Here is a 17,105-nt window from a genome sequence, read left to right on the forward strand (position 1 = left end):
TATACCCTTAGTCTAGGGGAGGAATCAGGATTGCCAACAAATCCTAAACTCTTTTCAATAGGTTATTTTTTTTGTAGACGTACCAGCAAAGCAATTCTGAAATTGTTTTAGGTGTATTGTAGGACTGAGCTAATAAGTAAATGTGCTGATGCCTATTGAGAACCAGAACACCTACAGTGGAAGAAGGTAGATAAGAGATATGAAATAAATAAGAGAAAGTGACAAAGAACTCTGTGAGGATGGACTGAAATTACAGGTGTCCGTGTGAACCTAAAATAAATACCAACTGGCCAGGCGCGATGGCTCACGCCTGTAATCCCAGCACTTTGGGAGGCCAAGGCAGGCGGATCACCTGAGGTCAGGAGTTGGAGACCAGCCTGGCCAACATGGTGAAACCCTGTCTCTACTAAAAATACAAAAAAAATTAGCTGGGTGTGGTGGCAGGTGCCTATAATCCCAGCTACTCGGGAGGCTGAGGCAGGAGAATCGCTTGAACCCTGGAGGTGGCAGTTGCAGTGAGCCAAAAGAGTTCCACTGCACTCCAGCCTAGGTGACAGCGAGACCCTGTCTCAAAACAAACAAACAACAACAACAACAAAAAACAAATACCAACTCTCTTTGATAAAAGGTCCTAGTAGCAAAGACACCCAGTAGCAATGAGCACATCTACTACCTAGATTTCGGTATCTAATACTGTTCCCTACTAAATTAAACTCAAGGTTGGTGACATGGTTGATTTCAAGGCTGAAGCAGATGAACCTAGAGTATCTTTTTATGCCACAAATTAAGGAAGTGTTTAAAAAATGATGGGAGATCTCAAAAGCAGACAAGCCACCTTGAATACGTTCCTACTGATGAAATAAGTAACAATTTGAACGTGAAAATAAATTTAGGACAGGAAAGGATTATAAGAAATTGAAAAAAATAGGAATCCATGAGTCTATACTGATAATAAATAGTTAACTAAATTAAAAAATAAATGGAGGGAGAAGGATAAATATAGAGGGTAGTGGCAGAGTTGGAAAATCACCATAATAAAGATTGATTCAGGTAAGAATGATCAATGAATGCTACATTTAGAGGGAATATTTTGTTCATGAAGAGCAAAGTATTGCATGGTCTTAAAGTGTATTCCCTCAAGGCTGGGCGCAGTGGCTCACACCTGTAATCCCAGCACTTTGGGAGGCCAAGGCGGGTGAATCATTTGAGGTCAGAAGTTTGGGACCAGCCTGGCCAACACAGTGAAACCCTATCTCTATTAAAAATACAAAAATGAGCCAGGCATGGTGGTATGTGCCTGTAATCCCAGCTACTCGAAAGCTGAGACAGGAGAATCGCCTGAACCTGGGAGGTGGAGGTTGCAGTGAGCTGAAATCACAACACTGCACTCCAGTCTGGGCGACAGAGCAGGACTCTATCTCAAGAAAAGAAAAAAATAAAGTGTATTCCCAGACTGCTCATAAGTTGCAATGGGGAAAATATTAATTACACAGTGGACAAATTGAATAACACCTGACCAAACAAAATTAAGATTCCCAGTGAAGGGGATGGCCATCACGTGCCTGTGAAAAGGACACAATGTCATTTATGTAGTATTCCAAGCAAGAATGCATAGCCTGAAATCACGAGGAAACACCCAACAAACCCAACATGAGGACTATTATATTTTATGTATTTATTTATTTTTGAGACAGGGTCTCACTTTGCTGCCCAGACTGGAGTGCAGTGGTGCAATCATGGCTCACTATAGCTTCCAGCTCCTGGGCTCAACCTTCCTACCTTAGCCTCCCAAGTAGCTGGGGCCAGAGATGTGCACCACCACATTTGGCTAATTTTTTCTTTTTTTCTTTTTTTTTTTTTTTTTGATACAGAGTCTCAGTCTGTCACCCAAGCTGCAGTGCAATGGTTCAATCACAGCTCACTGCAGTCTCAAACCTTCCCAGGCTCAGGTGACCTTCCCACCTCAGCCTCCTGAGTAGCTGGGACTAAAGCCGCTCACAACCACACCCAGTTAACTTTTGTATTTTTTGTAGAGATGGGGTCTCACCATGTTGCCCAGGCTGGTCTCAAAGTCCTAGGCTCAAGTCATCCGCTCACCTAGGTAGGCCTTGCAAAGTGTTGGGATTAATGCGTGAGCCACTGCGCCCAGGCCAGGATAATTGTTTCACTGTTTGTAGAGTCAGGGTCTTGCCATGTTGCTCAGGCTGGTCTCAAACCCCTGGGCTCAAGCAATCCTCCTGCCTCAGCCTCCCAAAGTAATGGAATTATAGGTGTGAGTCACTGCATGTGGCCGTTAATTTTTTTACCTTTAGAGATAGAGTCTCACTCTGTTGCCCAGGCTGGAGTGTAGTGGCACAATCACAGCTCACTGTAACCTCAAACTCCTGGGCTCAAATGATCCTCCCACCTCAGCCTCTTGCGTAGCTGAGACTACAGGATCGCACCACCATACCCGGCTAATTTTTCAATTATTTTGTAAAGACAGTGTCTCACTATGTTTTCCAGGCTGGTCTCCAACTCCTGGCATCAACAGATCCTCCCACCTCAGCCTCCTAAAGTGCTAGGATTACAGGCATGATAAGCCACTGCACCCAGCCTATTTTTTTTTTTTTCTCCAAGCCCAGGGTACAGAAGGAGGAACACTGTATTTTAAAAAGGAGGTTAGGCGGGGCATGGTGGCTCACACCTGTAATCCCAGCACTTTGGGAGGCCGAGGTGGATGGATCACCTGAGGTCAGGAGTTCAAGACCAGCCTGGCCAACATGGTGAAACCCCTTCTCTACTAAAAACACAAAAATTAGTCAGGCATGGTGGCAGGCACCTGTAATACCAGCTACTTGGGAGGCTGACGCAGAGGAATCGCTTGAACCTGGGAGGCAGAGTTTGCACTGAGCCGAGACCATGCCATTGCACTCCAGTGTGGGCAACAAGAGAGAAGCTCCATCTCAAAAAAAAAAAAAAAAAAAAAAATTAGCAGGTCAATGCCGGACACAGTTGCTCATGCCTGTAATCCCAACACGTTTGCAAGCAGAGGCAGGAGAACTGCTTGAGCCCAAGAGTTTGACACCAGCCTGGGTAACATAGTAAGAACCCATCTCTACAAAAACATTTTAAAAATTAGTCAGGTGGCCCAGTGCGGTGGTTCATACCTGTAATCCCAGCACTTTGGGAGGCTGAGCCAGGCAGATCATCTGAGGTCAGGAGTTCAAGACCAGCCTGGTCAACATGGCAAAACCCTGTCTCTACTAAAAATAGAAAAATTAGCCGGGCATGGTGGCGGGCGCCTGTAATCCCAGCTATTCTGGAGGCTGACGCAGAAGAATCGCTTGAACCCAGGAGGCGAAGGTTGCAGTGAGCCAAGATTGCGCTATTGCACACCAGCCTGGGCAACAAGAGCGAAACTCTGTCTCAAAAAAAAAAAAAAAAAAAAAATCAGTCAGGCATGGTACTTGGGAGGCTGAGGTGAGAGGATTGCTTGGTCCTAGGAGATCAAGGCTACAGTGAGCTATGATCATGCTACTGCATTCCAGCTTAGGTGACAGAGTGAGAACCTATCCCTTAAAAAAAAAAAAGAGAGAGACATAAAAATACTTTTATATGCATATGACGTTTCTGAATAGACACAAAGGAAAATGAGTAGTAAATGCCTCTCACAAGTGGGCCTGGGGCTTTCACTTTGTGCCCTTTAATCTATTTCATCTCTTGACAATAGTATGTACAATTCTTAATGGAAATTTAAAACTTTAAAGAGTAATCTGCTCTCAGTATTTGTGGCTAAGGCAGAGGGAACAGAAGAGGCATCCTGAAAACTAGGTTGAGAGAAAAGCTCACTTACCTTAGGCAGGTCCAGAAACAGGTGCTGGGTCGACTGCACCACAGGACATGATCGGCAGACTTTACACTGAGGCTTCTGCGAAGGAAAATTCCAGAGGACAGATCAGGCCTGCAGGCCAGGGGAGGGGTCCAGGCAAGGGGAGGGGTCCAGGCAAGGGGAGGAGCAGAGAGGGATTAGCTCCTCAGTCTGCCATCTAGTTTAGCTTCATGCTCACACCCCAATAACTCTACTATGTGGCCTGCTCTAAACATGGAGATTCAAATCTTCTCAGTATAACTCCATTTGTTCTCAGAGTTTCAGATCTCTGTCCCATCACACCAGAGTAGAAAAAGCACTCTCTGAGCACAGGCTAGGTACAGAGCACTGCACTGTACTGGGCTGTGTGAGGGGAGGAAGGAGTGATAAAGTGAAGACATAGCCCCTCTCTTTGAGGAAGCTACAAGTCAGGGAGAGATGGCTTGTATAAGAAACAAGTGTGGGCCAGGCGCGGTGGCTCACGCCTGTAATTCCAGCATTTTGGGAGGCCGAGGCAGGCGGATCATGAGGTCAAGAGATTGAGACCATCCTGGCCAACATAGTGAAACCCCGTCTGTACTAAAAATACAAAAATTAGCTGGGCGTGGTGGCGCACACCTGTAGTCCCAGCTACTTGGGAGGCTGAGGCAGGAGAATTGCTTGAACCTGAGAGGCAGAGGTTGCAGTGAGCCAAGATCGCGCCACCGCACTCCAGGCTGGTGACAGAGCAGACTCCGTCTCAAAAAAAAAAAAGAAGGAAAAAGACACAAGTGTGGCTGAGCACCGTGGCTCACGCCTATAATCCCAACATTTTGGGAGGCTGAGGCAGGTGGAACACCTGAGGTCAGGAGTTCAAATCCAGCCTGGCCAGCATGGTGAAACCCCGTCGCTACTAAAAATACAAAATTAGCCAGGTTTGGTAGTGCGCGCTTGTAATCCCAGTTACTCAGGAGGCTGAGGCAGGAGAATCGCTTGAACCTGGGTGGTGGAGATTGCACTGAGCCAAGATCGTGCCATTGCACTCCAGCCTGGGCAACAAGAGCAAAACTCTATCTCAAAAAAAAAAAAAGAAAAAGAAATAAGTGCAGATCTTTACAAAATAAATTTATTTGTGTGGCATAAAATGACTATATAAACATGGAAGCGTGATGGCTAATGGAGTGAACAGTTAGGTGGAGCTAATGAATGAAAGCTTTCGAGTTTTTTTGTTGTTGTTGTTGTTTTTTCCATCTTTCAGAGAGGGCTTTGTAGTAGAGTTTGTTTTTTTTTTTGAGACAAAGTCTCACTCTGTTGCCCAGGCTGGAGTGCAGTGGTACAATCTTGGCTCACTGCAACCTCCACCTCTCGGGTTCAAGCGATTCTCCTGCCTCAGCCTCCTGAGTAGCTGGGGCTACAGGCACGTGCCACCGCGCCTGGCTAATTTTTGTATTTTTAGTAGAGATGGAGTTTCACCATGTTGTTTAGTCTGGTCTCAAACTCCTGATCTCGTGATCTGCCCCCCTCAGCCTCCCAAAGTGCGGGGATTACAGGCGTGAGCCACCGTGCCTCGCTTGTTTTTTTTGTTGTTGCTTTTTTTTTTTTTTTTTTTGAGACAGAGTCTCGCTCTGTCGCCCAGGCTGGAGTGCAGTAGCGCAATCTCAGCTCACTGAAACCTCCACCTCCCAGGTTTAAGAGATTATCCTGCCTCAGCCTCCCTGGTAGTTGGGATTACAGGCACGCACCACCACACCCAGCTAATTTTTGTATTTTTAGTAGAGGTGGGGTTTCGCCATGTTGGTCAGACTGGTCTGAACTCCTGACCTCAGGTGATCTGCCCGCCTCAGCCTCCCAAAGTCCTGGGATTACAAGCGTGAGCCACCACACCTGGCCCCAAGTGAGTTTTGATCTGAGTTTTTGAAGGTGAGAAATTATAATTCTCTCAGGACCTCTCTCCTGAACCCCATATGCCTAATATCCAACTGTCTACCTAACTTCTCTGCCTGGATATCTAACGGGCATCTCAAGCTTAACAAACCCAAACAGTATGGCTGCATCCCACCTGAAAGCCTGTTCTCCAAACTCACGTTCACAGATGGTACTACCATCTACCCCGGCCAAAAACTTAACAAGGCATCTTTTTCCTGACCATCCCCAATTCCAGTCTATCCAACTCTGTGGAGTTTACCTCCAAAAATATACCTCAAGTCTATTTTTTCTTTTCCATTTCTAGTGCTACTAACCTAGTGCAAGCCACCATCATCCCATTTCTCGGTTGTAGCCTTGTAGCCTCCAAATCCTTCTCCATACTTTTTTTTGGCGGGGGGTGGGGCAGAGTCTTGCTCTGTCACCCAGGCTGGAATGCAGTGGCAATCTTGGCTCACCGCAACCGCCGCCTCCCAGGTTCAAGAGATTCTCCTGCTTCAGCCTCCCAAGTAGCTGGGATTACAGGTGTGTGCCACCATGGCCTAGATAATTTGTGTGTGTGTGTTTTTTTGTTTTTTTATGACAGAGTCTTACTTTGTAACCCAGGCTGGAGTGCAGTGCCGCAATCTCGGCTCACTGCAACCTCTGCCTCCCAGGTTCAAGTGATTCTCAAGCTTCAGCCTCCCAAGAAGTGGGGATTACAGGGGTCTGCCACCACACCCAGCTAATTTTTGTATTTTTTTAGTAGAGACGGGGTTTCACCACGTTGGCCAGGCTGGTCTCAAACTCCTGACCTCAAGTGATCTGCCCACCTCAGCCTCCCAAAGTGCTGGGATTACAGGTGTGAGCCACCGCACCTAGCCATTTCTGTATTTTCAGTAGAGACAGGGTTGCCATGTTACAGGCCAGGCTGGTCTCAAACTCGTGGCTTCAAGTGATCCACCCAGCTTGGCCTCCCAAAGTGCTGGGATTATAGGTATGAGCCACCATGCCCAGCCCCTTCAACATACTTTATTTCTTGCTTCTCTGCCATCCATTTTCCACACAGCAGCTTGTCATTCACCAGAATAAAATCTAAATTCCCACAATGGCTTCATAGGCCCTGTGATCTGGTCCCTGCCATCTCTCTCACCTCATCTCAGTCTACCCTCCTCCTCACTCACTGTGCTAGTGCTGTACTGGCCTTGCCAATTCTGCCTTTTCAGCTCTTAGCTGCCTCATGGCCTTTGCATTTCCTAGTCCTTCTGCTTAGAACATTCTTAACCTCTTATTGCCTGGCTTGCTCCTAATTCTTCCGTTAAACTCTCAGTTCAAATGTTACTGCCTCTGAAAGGCCTTCCCTATCTACCTAAGTTAAATCTTCCCCCAGAAGTCACTCTCTGTCACATTTTCCTGGCAGTTTATCCTATATCATTTCCTTAGTTAGTGTTGGTCTTCTGACCATACTAAATAAAAGTCTGTTTTGTTCATTGCTATATCCCCAGCATGCAGAATTGTAATTGGCCTATTCTAAGGACTCAAAAAATGTATGTTGAATAAATGAATGAAGAAATAAATTAACAAATGGCTAGAAGAGAAGGTATTTAAGGAAGAGAGAAGGATCTAAACAAATGTAGATCAGGTGGTGTGATGCAAGACCAAAGGTTGGGAAATATAAACTCAGCTTGTCTGTTTCTTAGCACAGTGCTCAGCACATAGTAAGTGCTCAGGGAGTATTTTTCAAATGAACTAAATGACAAGTTGCTGAGATGGGGCAGAAAGGGCCACTGGTTAAAGGTCTAGAATGCTAAAATAAAAATCCTAAATGGGACAAGAAGGGAGTCCCTTAAGAATAAGGACTGTCTCCTTCCGGGCTCCCATGGAGACCCTCCTCTTACCTTAAGCTCGACAGCATTGATGAGTTTGCCACACTTGTCACACTGGTCCCCCCGAGCCTCCTCATAGCCACAGAAGGGACACACGCCCTCTACGAAGCGGTCAGCCAGGAAGCGAGCACAGTGCTCACACCGCAGTTGCTCCACAGTATCTTGCAGCACAAAACCTCGTTTCAACAACCGCTGGAAAATGTCCTGGGTGATTCTGGTGAGGCGGGCCAGGGATCAGGAAGAGATAGTCAGAAGACGTGGTGGACCCCTTCCTCCTGCCACTCCAACCAGGGACCCAAACTCAGTGACAAAGAAATCAGGCAGAAGGCTCCTCAAGGAAAAGGGCATCTATTCATCTTTTGAGAGTTTTACTGGATGAGCTCAGACCCATCACACATATTCCCCAACTGCCCACACGATCTCTCCCCTCAACACTTTAGAATTCACTTTTGTTGAATACAGATTTATCTGTTTTGTATTTTTCATTAACAAAAATCTCCAATAGGATAGGCCTGTGTCTGTTCTTTCATATATCCTAAAAATTAAGTCAGTTCAAGTGCTAAACTAAACTGCATAGCACTATCAGTTGGCGGCCTGTCTACTATGTAAACTTTTGGGTTTTTTTTTTGTTTGTTTTGAGATGGAGTCTCGCTCTGTCGCCCAGGCTGGAGTGCAGTGGCGTGATCTCAACTCACTGCAACCTCAGCCTCCTGGGTTCAAGCAATTCTCTGCCTCAGCCTCCCAAGTAGCTGGGATTACAGGTGCCCACCACCGGGTCTGGCTAATTTTTGTATTCTTAGTAGAGACGGGGTTTCACCATGTTGGCCAGGCTGGTCTTGAACTCCTGACCTCATGATCCACCCGCCTCGGCCTCTCAAAGTGCTGAGATTACAGGCGTGAGCCACTGTGCCCAGCCCTTTTTTTATTGAGACAGTCTCGTTCTGTCACCAAGTCTGAAGTGCAGTGGCACTATCTCGGCTCACTGTAAGCTCTGCCTCCCGGGTTCACGCCATTCTCCTGCCTCAGCCTCCAGAGTAGCTGGGACTACAGGCGCCCACCACCACGCCTGGCTAATTTTTTTTTTTTTTTGTATTTTTAGTAGAGACAGGGTTTCACTGGGTTAGCCAGGATGGTCTCGATCTCCTGACCTCGTGATCCGCCTGCCTTGGCCTCCCAAAGTGCTGGGATTACTGGTATGAGCGACCGCACCCAGCCCCAGCCTTTTTTTTTTTTTTTGAGACAGAGTTTTGCTCTTGTTGCCCAGGCTAGAGTGCAACGGCATGATCTTGGCTCACCACAACCTCCGCCTCCTGGGTTCAAGAGATTCTTCTGCCTCAGCTTCCCAAGTAGCTGGGTTGACAGGCATGCGCCACCACGCCCAGCTAACTTTTGTATTTTTAGTAGAGATGGGGTTTCCCCATGTTGGTCAGGCTGGTCTTGAACTCCTGACCTCAGGTGATCCGCCCGCCTCGGCCTCCCAAAGTGCTGGGATTACAGGTATGAGCCACCGCACCCGGCTATGCAAAGTTTTTATAAGGATGAGTATTAGGCAGAGGAAGTTTATGTGTTATAAATGCATACAGGAGTGGGAAGAAGTGTCTTAGACTTCAGGACAGCCAGAGAGGAAGGGAGGCACTAGAGGGAAGATAGATATTTCCCATCAGCCTGCATCCAGTCTCTTCCCTCCCTCAGCTGCTCCTTCAGCTCCTGGTCAGGCTTCTACACACACCATCTTCCCTCAAAAATGCCTGGATAACTGCCCAGGGTGATATTGAGATCCTAAGTTTAGGAGTGCCCAGACAGCCACCCAGGTTCCTTCTGTCTCCAAGATACTCTCACTGTTCCCAGTCCCAGCCTTCAAGCCCCATTTCTGCCTCATTAGAGGAAACTTACTTGGTCTGCTGTGGAGTGGTGGTGCGACCAAAAATATCAAACGAAATGTTAAACCAGCGGTAGATGTCAGCATGGATGATGTGGTACTTGTCGCAGATCTCCTGGGGGGTTAGTCCCTCCTCCAGAGCCTTGGTCTCTGTTGCTGTACCATACTCATCTGTCCCACACAGATAGAGGGTGTTCCACTGGCGGAGGCGAGAGTACCTGCAAGGGAATATGGTGATCGCTAGGGGGCCCCACTTCAGCACTTCCTTGTCCTTGGGATCTCCCCAGCCCCACCCTTGAGGCATCCTATTCCCCTGGGACCCGGGACCCGCCCTTCCCTTAGGAGGTCTCTCCCCCAGCAGCTGGCTCCACCTGGCAAAGACATCGGCACTGAGCACACAACCAATGATGTTCCCAAGGTGGGGGACATTGTTGACGTAAGGGAGGGCACTGGTGATGAGCACATTCCTTTCCCCAGCCACAGGCAACCTAGTAAGGAAAGAGGAAGAGAATAGTGCATGGGGGGATGTGAGGGTCAAGAGGGACCAAAAGTACACAGAACACCCAGACACAGATTTGTTCTACTGTCGTGTGTTCATGTACACTTGAAGTCTTTCTGCACACGAACCCACAGGACCACAGCTTCCCGAGGCACCCTAAGATCCCCAGAGCTGCAAATACAGGGCACTGCCACAGTGAGGAAGTCTCCTATACTGCTATGAAGGAGGTTTGTTCAACACCAATTTCTGTCTCTTTTACTATCATGACTGCCTCTTTTCTATTACCTCATTCACAGGCTCAAACTCCCCCTAGGTCTGTCCAATCATCACCCTCTCACCACTCCCAAGAACCCTTTCCCAGCACTGGCTTCTCCCCTTCTTTCCAGGTGCTATGTTACTATAATCTCTAGCCACTATCTGAAATCCAAAGAGCTCACCACCCTAGATACAACTCTTAACAAGTCCTTTTGTACCGACTCTCTAACCCACGTCTGTCACTTTCTCATGGCCTAACTCAAACCAGCAGGCACCAGTTTTGCCTTCACTGTCACCCTCTCCTTCCACTTTTCCAGGATCATTGCTGGTCATGCCATTCAACCTGCTGTCTGAAGGCACTCAATTCAGTATTCCTTTTCAAGTTTCATCATCCTTGACATCTGAGCTGTACACGTCCTGTATCAACATCCCCTCTTTAGCACTGACACTACACTAAGGATCCTATCATCTTGGCAACCATTCTTAGCCTACACCCACTGGCTCCCCGATTCCCTCACATTAACCTCAACCCTTCTTCCCAGCTGCTGCTATATATCCCAAAAGATGGCCCAACTACTTCCTAGAACATTTTACAGCTTATTTCCATAAAACACATCTCACTAATCTCTTGTGCATCCATCACCCTTTCTCCCCATAACTGAATATCATAACTTTCTCTGAAATCCAGCTTAGAAATCACCTCCTCCAATAAAACCTTCCTTCACTGATGGCCATCTTCCCACACAGTCTTTTTTGTATCCCAACCCCCTAACCACTTTGTACCATATTGAGTAGTGCTCCCTTTGTGTTACCCTGTCACTTATCTCTCAGAATAAGTGGAGATCCAGCTACTTGGGAGGCTGAGATGGAAGGATCATTTTGAGCCCAGGAGTTCAAGATTACAGTGTGCTATGTTGTGCCACTGCCCTCCTGCCTAGGTGACAGAGGGAGACCCTGTCTCCAGAAAAAAAAAAAAAAAAAATAGGAGATAACCTTTCTCAGGCATGTATACAGGCAAATACATTTAAATGCATAAGTGGAGGAGGAGACAACTGGCATTGAAGATCCTATGGGCAGATTAAGCTGTGTTGGGCTAGAGTGCTTGCCTTCCTTTGATCTCCTTTGACACTTTGCACCTCTTCATTACACTGATCCCAGTCAGCAGTTACAGAATAGAATGTAATACCCTTGGGAGCAGAACCTAGGGCATATTCGCCTCTATACGTGCCACAGCAGTAAGCACACTTCAGGCAGGCATCACCGTGCCTGGATAATTTTTAAATTTTTTTTGTAGAGATGCAGTCTGTGTTGCCAGGACTGGTCTCGAACTCCTGGGCTCAAGTGATCCTCCTGCCTCAACCTCCCAAAGTGCTGGGATTTCAGGCATGAGCCACGGCAGTGCTTCCTATTCTATATGAGCCTTGAAAGTGCTTAGTATTGGCTGGATGCAGTGGCTCACACCTGTAATCCCAGCACTTTGGGAGGCTCAGGCAGGTGGATCACGAGGTCGGAGTTCAAGACCAGCCTGGCCAACATGGTAAAACCCCATCTCTACTAAAAAAGTACAAAAATTAGCCGGGCGTGGTGGCGCGTGCTTGTAATCCCAGCTACTCGGGGGGGCTGAGACAGGAGAATCACTTGAACCCAGGAGGCGGAGGTTGCGGTGAGCCTAGATTGCGCCACTCACTCCATCCTAGTGAGACTCAGTTTCAAAAAAAAAAAAAGAAAGTGCTTAGTATTGCTGGGCGCAGTAGCTCATGCCTGTAATCCCAGCACTTTGGGAGGCCAAGACAAGTGGATCATGAGGTCAGTTCAAGACCAGCCTAGCCAACATAGTGAAACCCCATCTCTACTGAAAATACAAAAAATTAGCCGGGCGTGGTGGCAGGCACCTGTAATCTCAGCTACTCAGGAGGCTGAGACATGAGAATCACTTGAACCCGGGAGGCAGAGGTTGCAGCAGTGAGCCAAGATCATGCCATTGCACTCCAGCCTGGACGACAGCATGAGACTCCGTCTCAAAAAAAAAAAAAAAAAAAAAAGCAAGTGCTTAGTATTAAACTGAATCTACAATATATGCTCAAGATATACTCAAAACAAGGCTGGGCGTGGTGGCTCACGCCTGTAATCCAAGCACTTTGGGAGGCCGAGGCAGGTGGATCCCCTGAAGTCAGGAGTTTGAGACCAGCCTGGCCAACATGGTGAAACCTCGTCTCTACCAAAAATATAAAAATTAGCCGGGCATGGTGGTGTGTGCCTATAATTCCAGCTACTCAGGAGGTTGAGACAGGAGAATCATTTAAACCTGGGAGGCGGAGGTTGCAGTGAGCTGAGATCACGCCATTGCACTCCAGCCTGGATGACAAGGTGAGACTCTGTCTCAAAAAAAAAAAAAAAATATATATATATATATACTCAAAACAAGCAAAACAACAAGAATGGACTTTCATAAATTCATTCAAATGTTATCAATATCTACAGAATATTTGACCCTGTGCTAGCAACTGAGCCCCATAAAAGAGACATCTCTACCTTCAATGGGCTTACAAATTAGTGAAGAAACAAACATGTAATGTGACATAAAACATAACATGACATGGGACCTCCCAGAAATTGAAGCACTTAAGACTGTCTCACACTCTATAGAGAAGGAAAAGGAAGAACTCCCCTCTGCAAGAAGAGTTGTGCGTCAGGCAGGTAAGATGCTGGCATTCCAGGGAGAAGGAACAGTATGCATAAAGGCACAGAGGTGAGAGACAATGGTATGATGCCAGCCCCACCTGCCTCTCAAAACTCATTTTGACCCATGTGTCCCCGACTGACCAGCCTGCCGCCACTGCCCTTTTAGGAATTCCTTAAGAGGCAAACTCTCTTGCTCCTCAGGTCTTTGCATATTAGGTTTCCTCTCTCTGAAACACCCTCTCTCCACTGTTACTCTGGCCTAACTAGCCCCTACTTATCTTGCAAGCCTCAAATTTGTTTAAGTCTTTGTGTGTGTGTGTGTGTGTGTGTGTGTGTGTGTGTGTGTGTGTGTGTGTAATGGAGTCACACTCTGTTGCCCAGGCTGGAGTGCATTGGTGCAATCTAGGCTCACTGCAACCTCCGCCTCCTGGGTTCAAACGATTCTCCTGCCTCAGCCTCCTGAGTAGCAGGGATTACAGGCACGAGCTACTGTGCCCAGCTAATTTTCGTGTATTTAGATAGAGATGGGGTTTTGCTATGTTGGCCAGCCTGGTCTCGAACTGCTGATCTCAGGTGATCTGCCGCCTTGGCCTCCCAAAGTGCTAGGATTATAGGCATGAGCCACCGCACCTGGCAGTTTTAAGTCTTCACTCAATTTTTTAGAGAGGCCTCTAAATTAGTCACCTCTGATATTTCCTCGCATAGCAACCTCTTCTTTTCCTTCAATGGACTTTTTTTTTTTGAGACAGAGTCTTGCTCTCTTGCCCAGGCTGGAGTGCAGTGGCATGATCTTGGCTCATTGCAACCTCCGCCTCCCAGGTTCAAGCGATTCTCCTGCCTCACTTTCCCGAGTAGCTGGGACTACAGGTGCCTGCCACAACGCCCGGCTAATTTTTGTATTTTTAGTAGAGGCAGGGTTTCACCGTTGGCCAGGCTGGTCTTGAATTCCTGACTCAAATGATCCACCCACCTCAGCCTCCCAAAGTGCTAGGATTACAGGCATGAGCCACCGCGCCCGGCCTGGACTTTTCAAAATGTGTAATTCTACATTTGTGTGACAGTTTTTTAAAATACCTGTTTATCCTACCAGACAGAAAGTCCCATGACAGCGGAGATCCTGTCTGTCTTGTTCCCCTCTGTATACCCAGCTCCTAGCATGCAGGGACTGGCAAGGAGTAAACACTCAAATTTTTATTGAATGGCAAACATACTCAGAACTATAAATAATTTCATTTTGATGGAAAAATCTGCATATGTATAAATATTATCTTAGTGTAGGAGGAGAGTGACAAAATATGTTACTGAGCCTGCAGTCAGGGACCTTGTGAATTACACAAAGGAACCATCGATAGAATTCTAAAAAGGAGTGATAACAGTCTGTGCAGTTTTAAGCAGTCACTCTGGAGGCAGTGTGGAGTACAGAGTGGCAGGGAAAGAGGATAAGAGATGAGAAGGTCTGTTAGTATCTGTGTAGTGACAGTGACAACAGAGAGGAGAAGAGGGGGATTCAAGGACTACTGAAGAGTTAGAATCAATGACTTGGTAAGGGAATAAATAATACAGCTAGGGAGAAAGGAAGAAGTCTAGGTAGCACCAAGATTTCTGGCTTGGATTTTTAGGTGGAAGGTGGAAGCTGTTCAACAAAGGCAGGTGAATAAATAAAAGGGCATTTGGCAGGAAAGATAACAGGTTTGGTTTTGGATATGTTGAATTTGAGATGCCTATAGAGGTGAAGGGGTCTAGGATAGTATGGCAAATGTGTCTGGAGTTCAGAATACAGATCTGGACTGGAAAAATAGATTTAGCTCCTATCAGTGGGTAAAAAGTAGCTGAAAAACATGGGTGCAGGGCCAGCACGGTGGCTCATGTCTGTAATCCCAGCACTTTGGGAGGCCGAGGCTGGTGGATCACCTGAGGTCAGGAGTTCGAGACCAGTCTGTCTGGGCAACATGGTGAAACCTTGTCTCTTCAAAAAATTAGCCAGGCATGGTGGTGCACACCTATAATCCCAGCTACTTGGGAAGCTAAGGCAGGAGACTCGCTTGAACCCGGGAGGCGGAGGTTGCAGTGAGCTGAGATCGAGCCACTGCACTCCAGCCTGGGCAACAAGAGCGAAACTCCGCCTCAAAAAAAAAAAAAAAAAAAAAAAAAAAAAAGGATAGACAAGAAAAACATGGGTGCAGATGGGACAGATGGAGTGTCCAAAATGATAGGCTAAGAGAAAATGTAAAAAAAAAAAAAAAGAGGCGTAAGAATTAAAAGGAGAGGATGAAAAATTAAAGAGAGATCAGCAAATGGGACCTAGCAGGCAGGTTCTGGCTCTATCAACAATTTCCACTACAAAATCAAGCCCCACTCACATGTGCCATGTCTACTCACACTGGATTCTGCTGGGGCCGCAGCGGGGGCAAACTTTCTAGGCCCTTCTCCCAAGCAGTAACAGCCGTAGCAATCTCCTCCTCAGATAGGGTAGCCAGCTCCTCCTCCTATAAAGAGTGGAGAGAATCCCTTACCAGGTGTGGAGGGCCCACAGGGTAAAGAAACTTTCTCCTTGCCACTACCTGAAAAAGTTAGTGGCCATGTTCAAAGTCCATCTCCTAGCCACCTCCCACCTCAGGCCCCAAGGCTCTGCCCTGTTCCAAACCTCAGGCTCATTGGTGACAGCCCTTCCCTCAGCGGGGCTGGGCTGGGGCTGCTTTTGGAAGTAAGGCCGGAGAGCCAGGACACCTTGCTGTTTCAGTACAGTCTCTGCAGCTTGCTGACATGGCTCCTGGGTACTCAGTGTCTGGAACCAGCTGTGCAGGGCACTCAGCTCCTCTGTGGGTATGGAAGAAAAGAAAATCAGCAAACATATGGACCTGGTAGGCAGGAGCAGGCATCTTTCCCCTTCTTTGTGAGGTTTCTCCAGTTGCTTTCCCCAGTTCCCTCAGCCATCTTCTGCTATAGTTGCCCAGTCAAGCTGCACCTTGAAGGGAGTTCTCAGTATTCTACTGCCCATTCTGTAACCCCTACACCAAGCTCCTAGGGTTGGAGAGATATGCACAGTTCTCACCAGGGAGGTAGGCGGGATCTTGCAGTAATGGGTATAGGGCTCCCCACAAAACAATGTCGGCTAGAGATTCTGTCTCCTTTGTTGGGGATAGAAAAGGAAAATGTACACAAATGAGACACTCAGTTTCTTCCCAATGGTAATATCTAACATTTACTGAGCAATTTATGTGTCAAGCACTGTATTAAGCACTTTATATGATCTCACTTAATCCTCACAATAACTCACTGAGATAGGTACTAATATTACCCCATTTCACAACTGAAAAAAATTGAGGATTAGAGAGATTAAGTGATTTGCCAAGATTACACTACTAGTAAGTGGCAGTGTTGGGTTCGAACACTCTGAATACAGTCTTCCCTCTTAATCCTTACACCATAAGCCTTCCCCAGTCCTCATCTCAAGACCCAACTCACCCCAGCCAGGAAAGGACAGTTCTGACGACTCAAGCTGTGGTCAATGTGAGTCAGGGCTCTCCGCACTGAACCAAGAACATCTTCCCCCTTCTTGCCTTGGACCACTAAATAGTACAGAGCAGCCGACAAAGCTGGCTAAAATGCAGGGGATATGAGTCAGGATGGCCACGCAGAGCAAGGGCCTGCCTGACATCCCCCATACCTTAGTCCTACCTGCAGCTCTGTCGCTTCCCATTCCAGCCACTGGTTAGTGAGGTCATCTTGCTCCCAGCCAGATAACAAAAAGAAATATCTGCCCAGAGAGAGAGCAACAGATGATGGATTTAGAGGGGCCCATTTAGCCCATTTTTCATCACACAGGGAAACAATGGCTGCAAATAAAGCCACACAAATGACAGTGAGGCCTGATTTGATTCAGTCACCTCCCTACACCAAGGACCAATACTGACCGGCAGATTGCACTAGTGGAGAAGAGGTAGTTGCCACTATCCAGCTGCAAGACAGGGATCTTAGGCCGGGTCAGGAATGGGACCACACAATCTGATGCAAGAATGGAAAATGGGTTAAAAAAAAAAAAACAAAGGAAAAGAAAAGAAATACTTTGTCAACTTAGGATAACCTTGCATTGTTCAGTGAGTAAAAAAAGAAAGATGGGCAGTCTCAACCCAGAAGTTCCAGGATAGGACCACTGAAAGGGGGTGGATCCAG

At 47.1% G+C, this 17,105-nt stretch overlaps 1 protein-coding gene across 5 annotated transcripts in view; it reads right to left on the reverse strand.

Moving 5' to 3' along the window:
- Window positions 1-17,105, reverse strand: part of MARS1 (methionyl-tRNA synthetase 1) — a 35,829-nt gene that overhangs the window by 6,650 nt on the left and 12,074 nt on the right. For 4 of the 5 annotated variants that reach the window (XM_063620104.1, XM_055249014.2, XM_055249013.2 and 1 more), the window contains 10 exons: window positions 16,847-16,937; window positions 16,611-16,689; window positions 16,398-16,532; window positions 15,985-16,060; window positions 15,577-15,749; window positions 15,312-15,418; window positions 9,868-9,984; window positions 9,511-9,714; window positions 7,630-7,831; window positions 3,836-3,910 (listed from right to left, as the gene is read on the reverse strand). In XM_063620104.1, the coding sequence (XP_063476174.1) occupies window positions 3,836-3,910; window positions 7,630-7,831; window positions 9,511-9,714; window positions 9,868-9,984; window positions 15,312-15,418; window positions 15,577-15,749; window positions 15,985-16,060; window positions 16,398-16,532; window positions 16,611-16,689; window positions 16,847-16,937 (1,259 nt within the window). The remainder of the gene's footprint in view (window positions 1-3,835; window positions 3,911-7,629; window positions 7,832-9,510; window positions 9,715-9,867; window positions 9,985-15,311; window positions 15,419-15,576; window positions 15,750-15,984; window positions 16,061-16,397; window positions 16,533-16,610; window positions 16,690-16,846; window positions 16,938-17,105) is intronic. The other variant, XM_063620105.1, reaches the window with a different exon arrangement.

The sequence above is a fragment of the Symphalangus syndactylus genome, chromosome 17 (assembly GCF_028878055.3).
Source record: "Symphalangus syndactylus isolate Jambi chromosome 17, NHGRI_mSymSyn1-v2.1_pri, whole genome shotgun sequence".
NCBI classification, from domain to species: Eukaryota; Metazoa; Chordata; class Mammalia; order Primates; family Hylobatidae; genus Symphalangus; species Symphalangus syndactylus.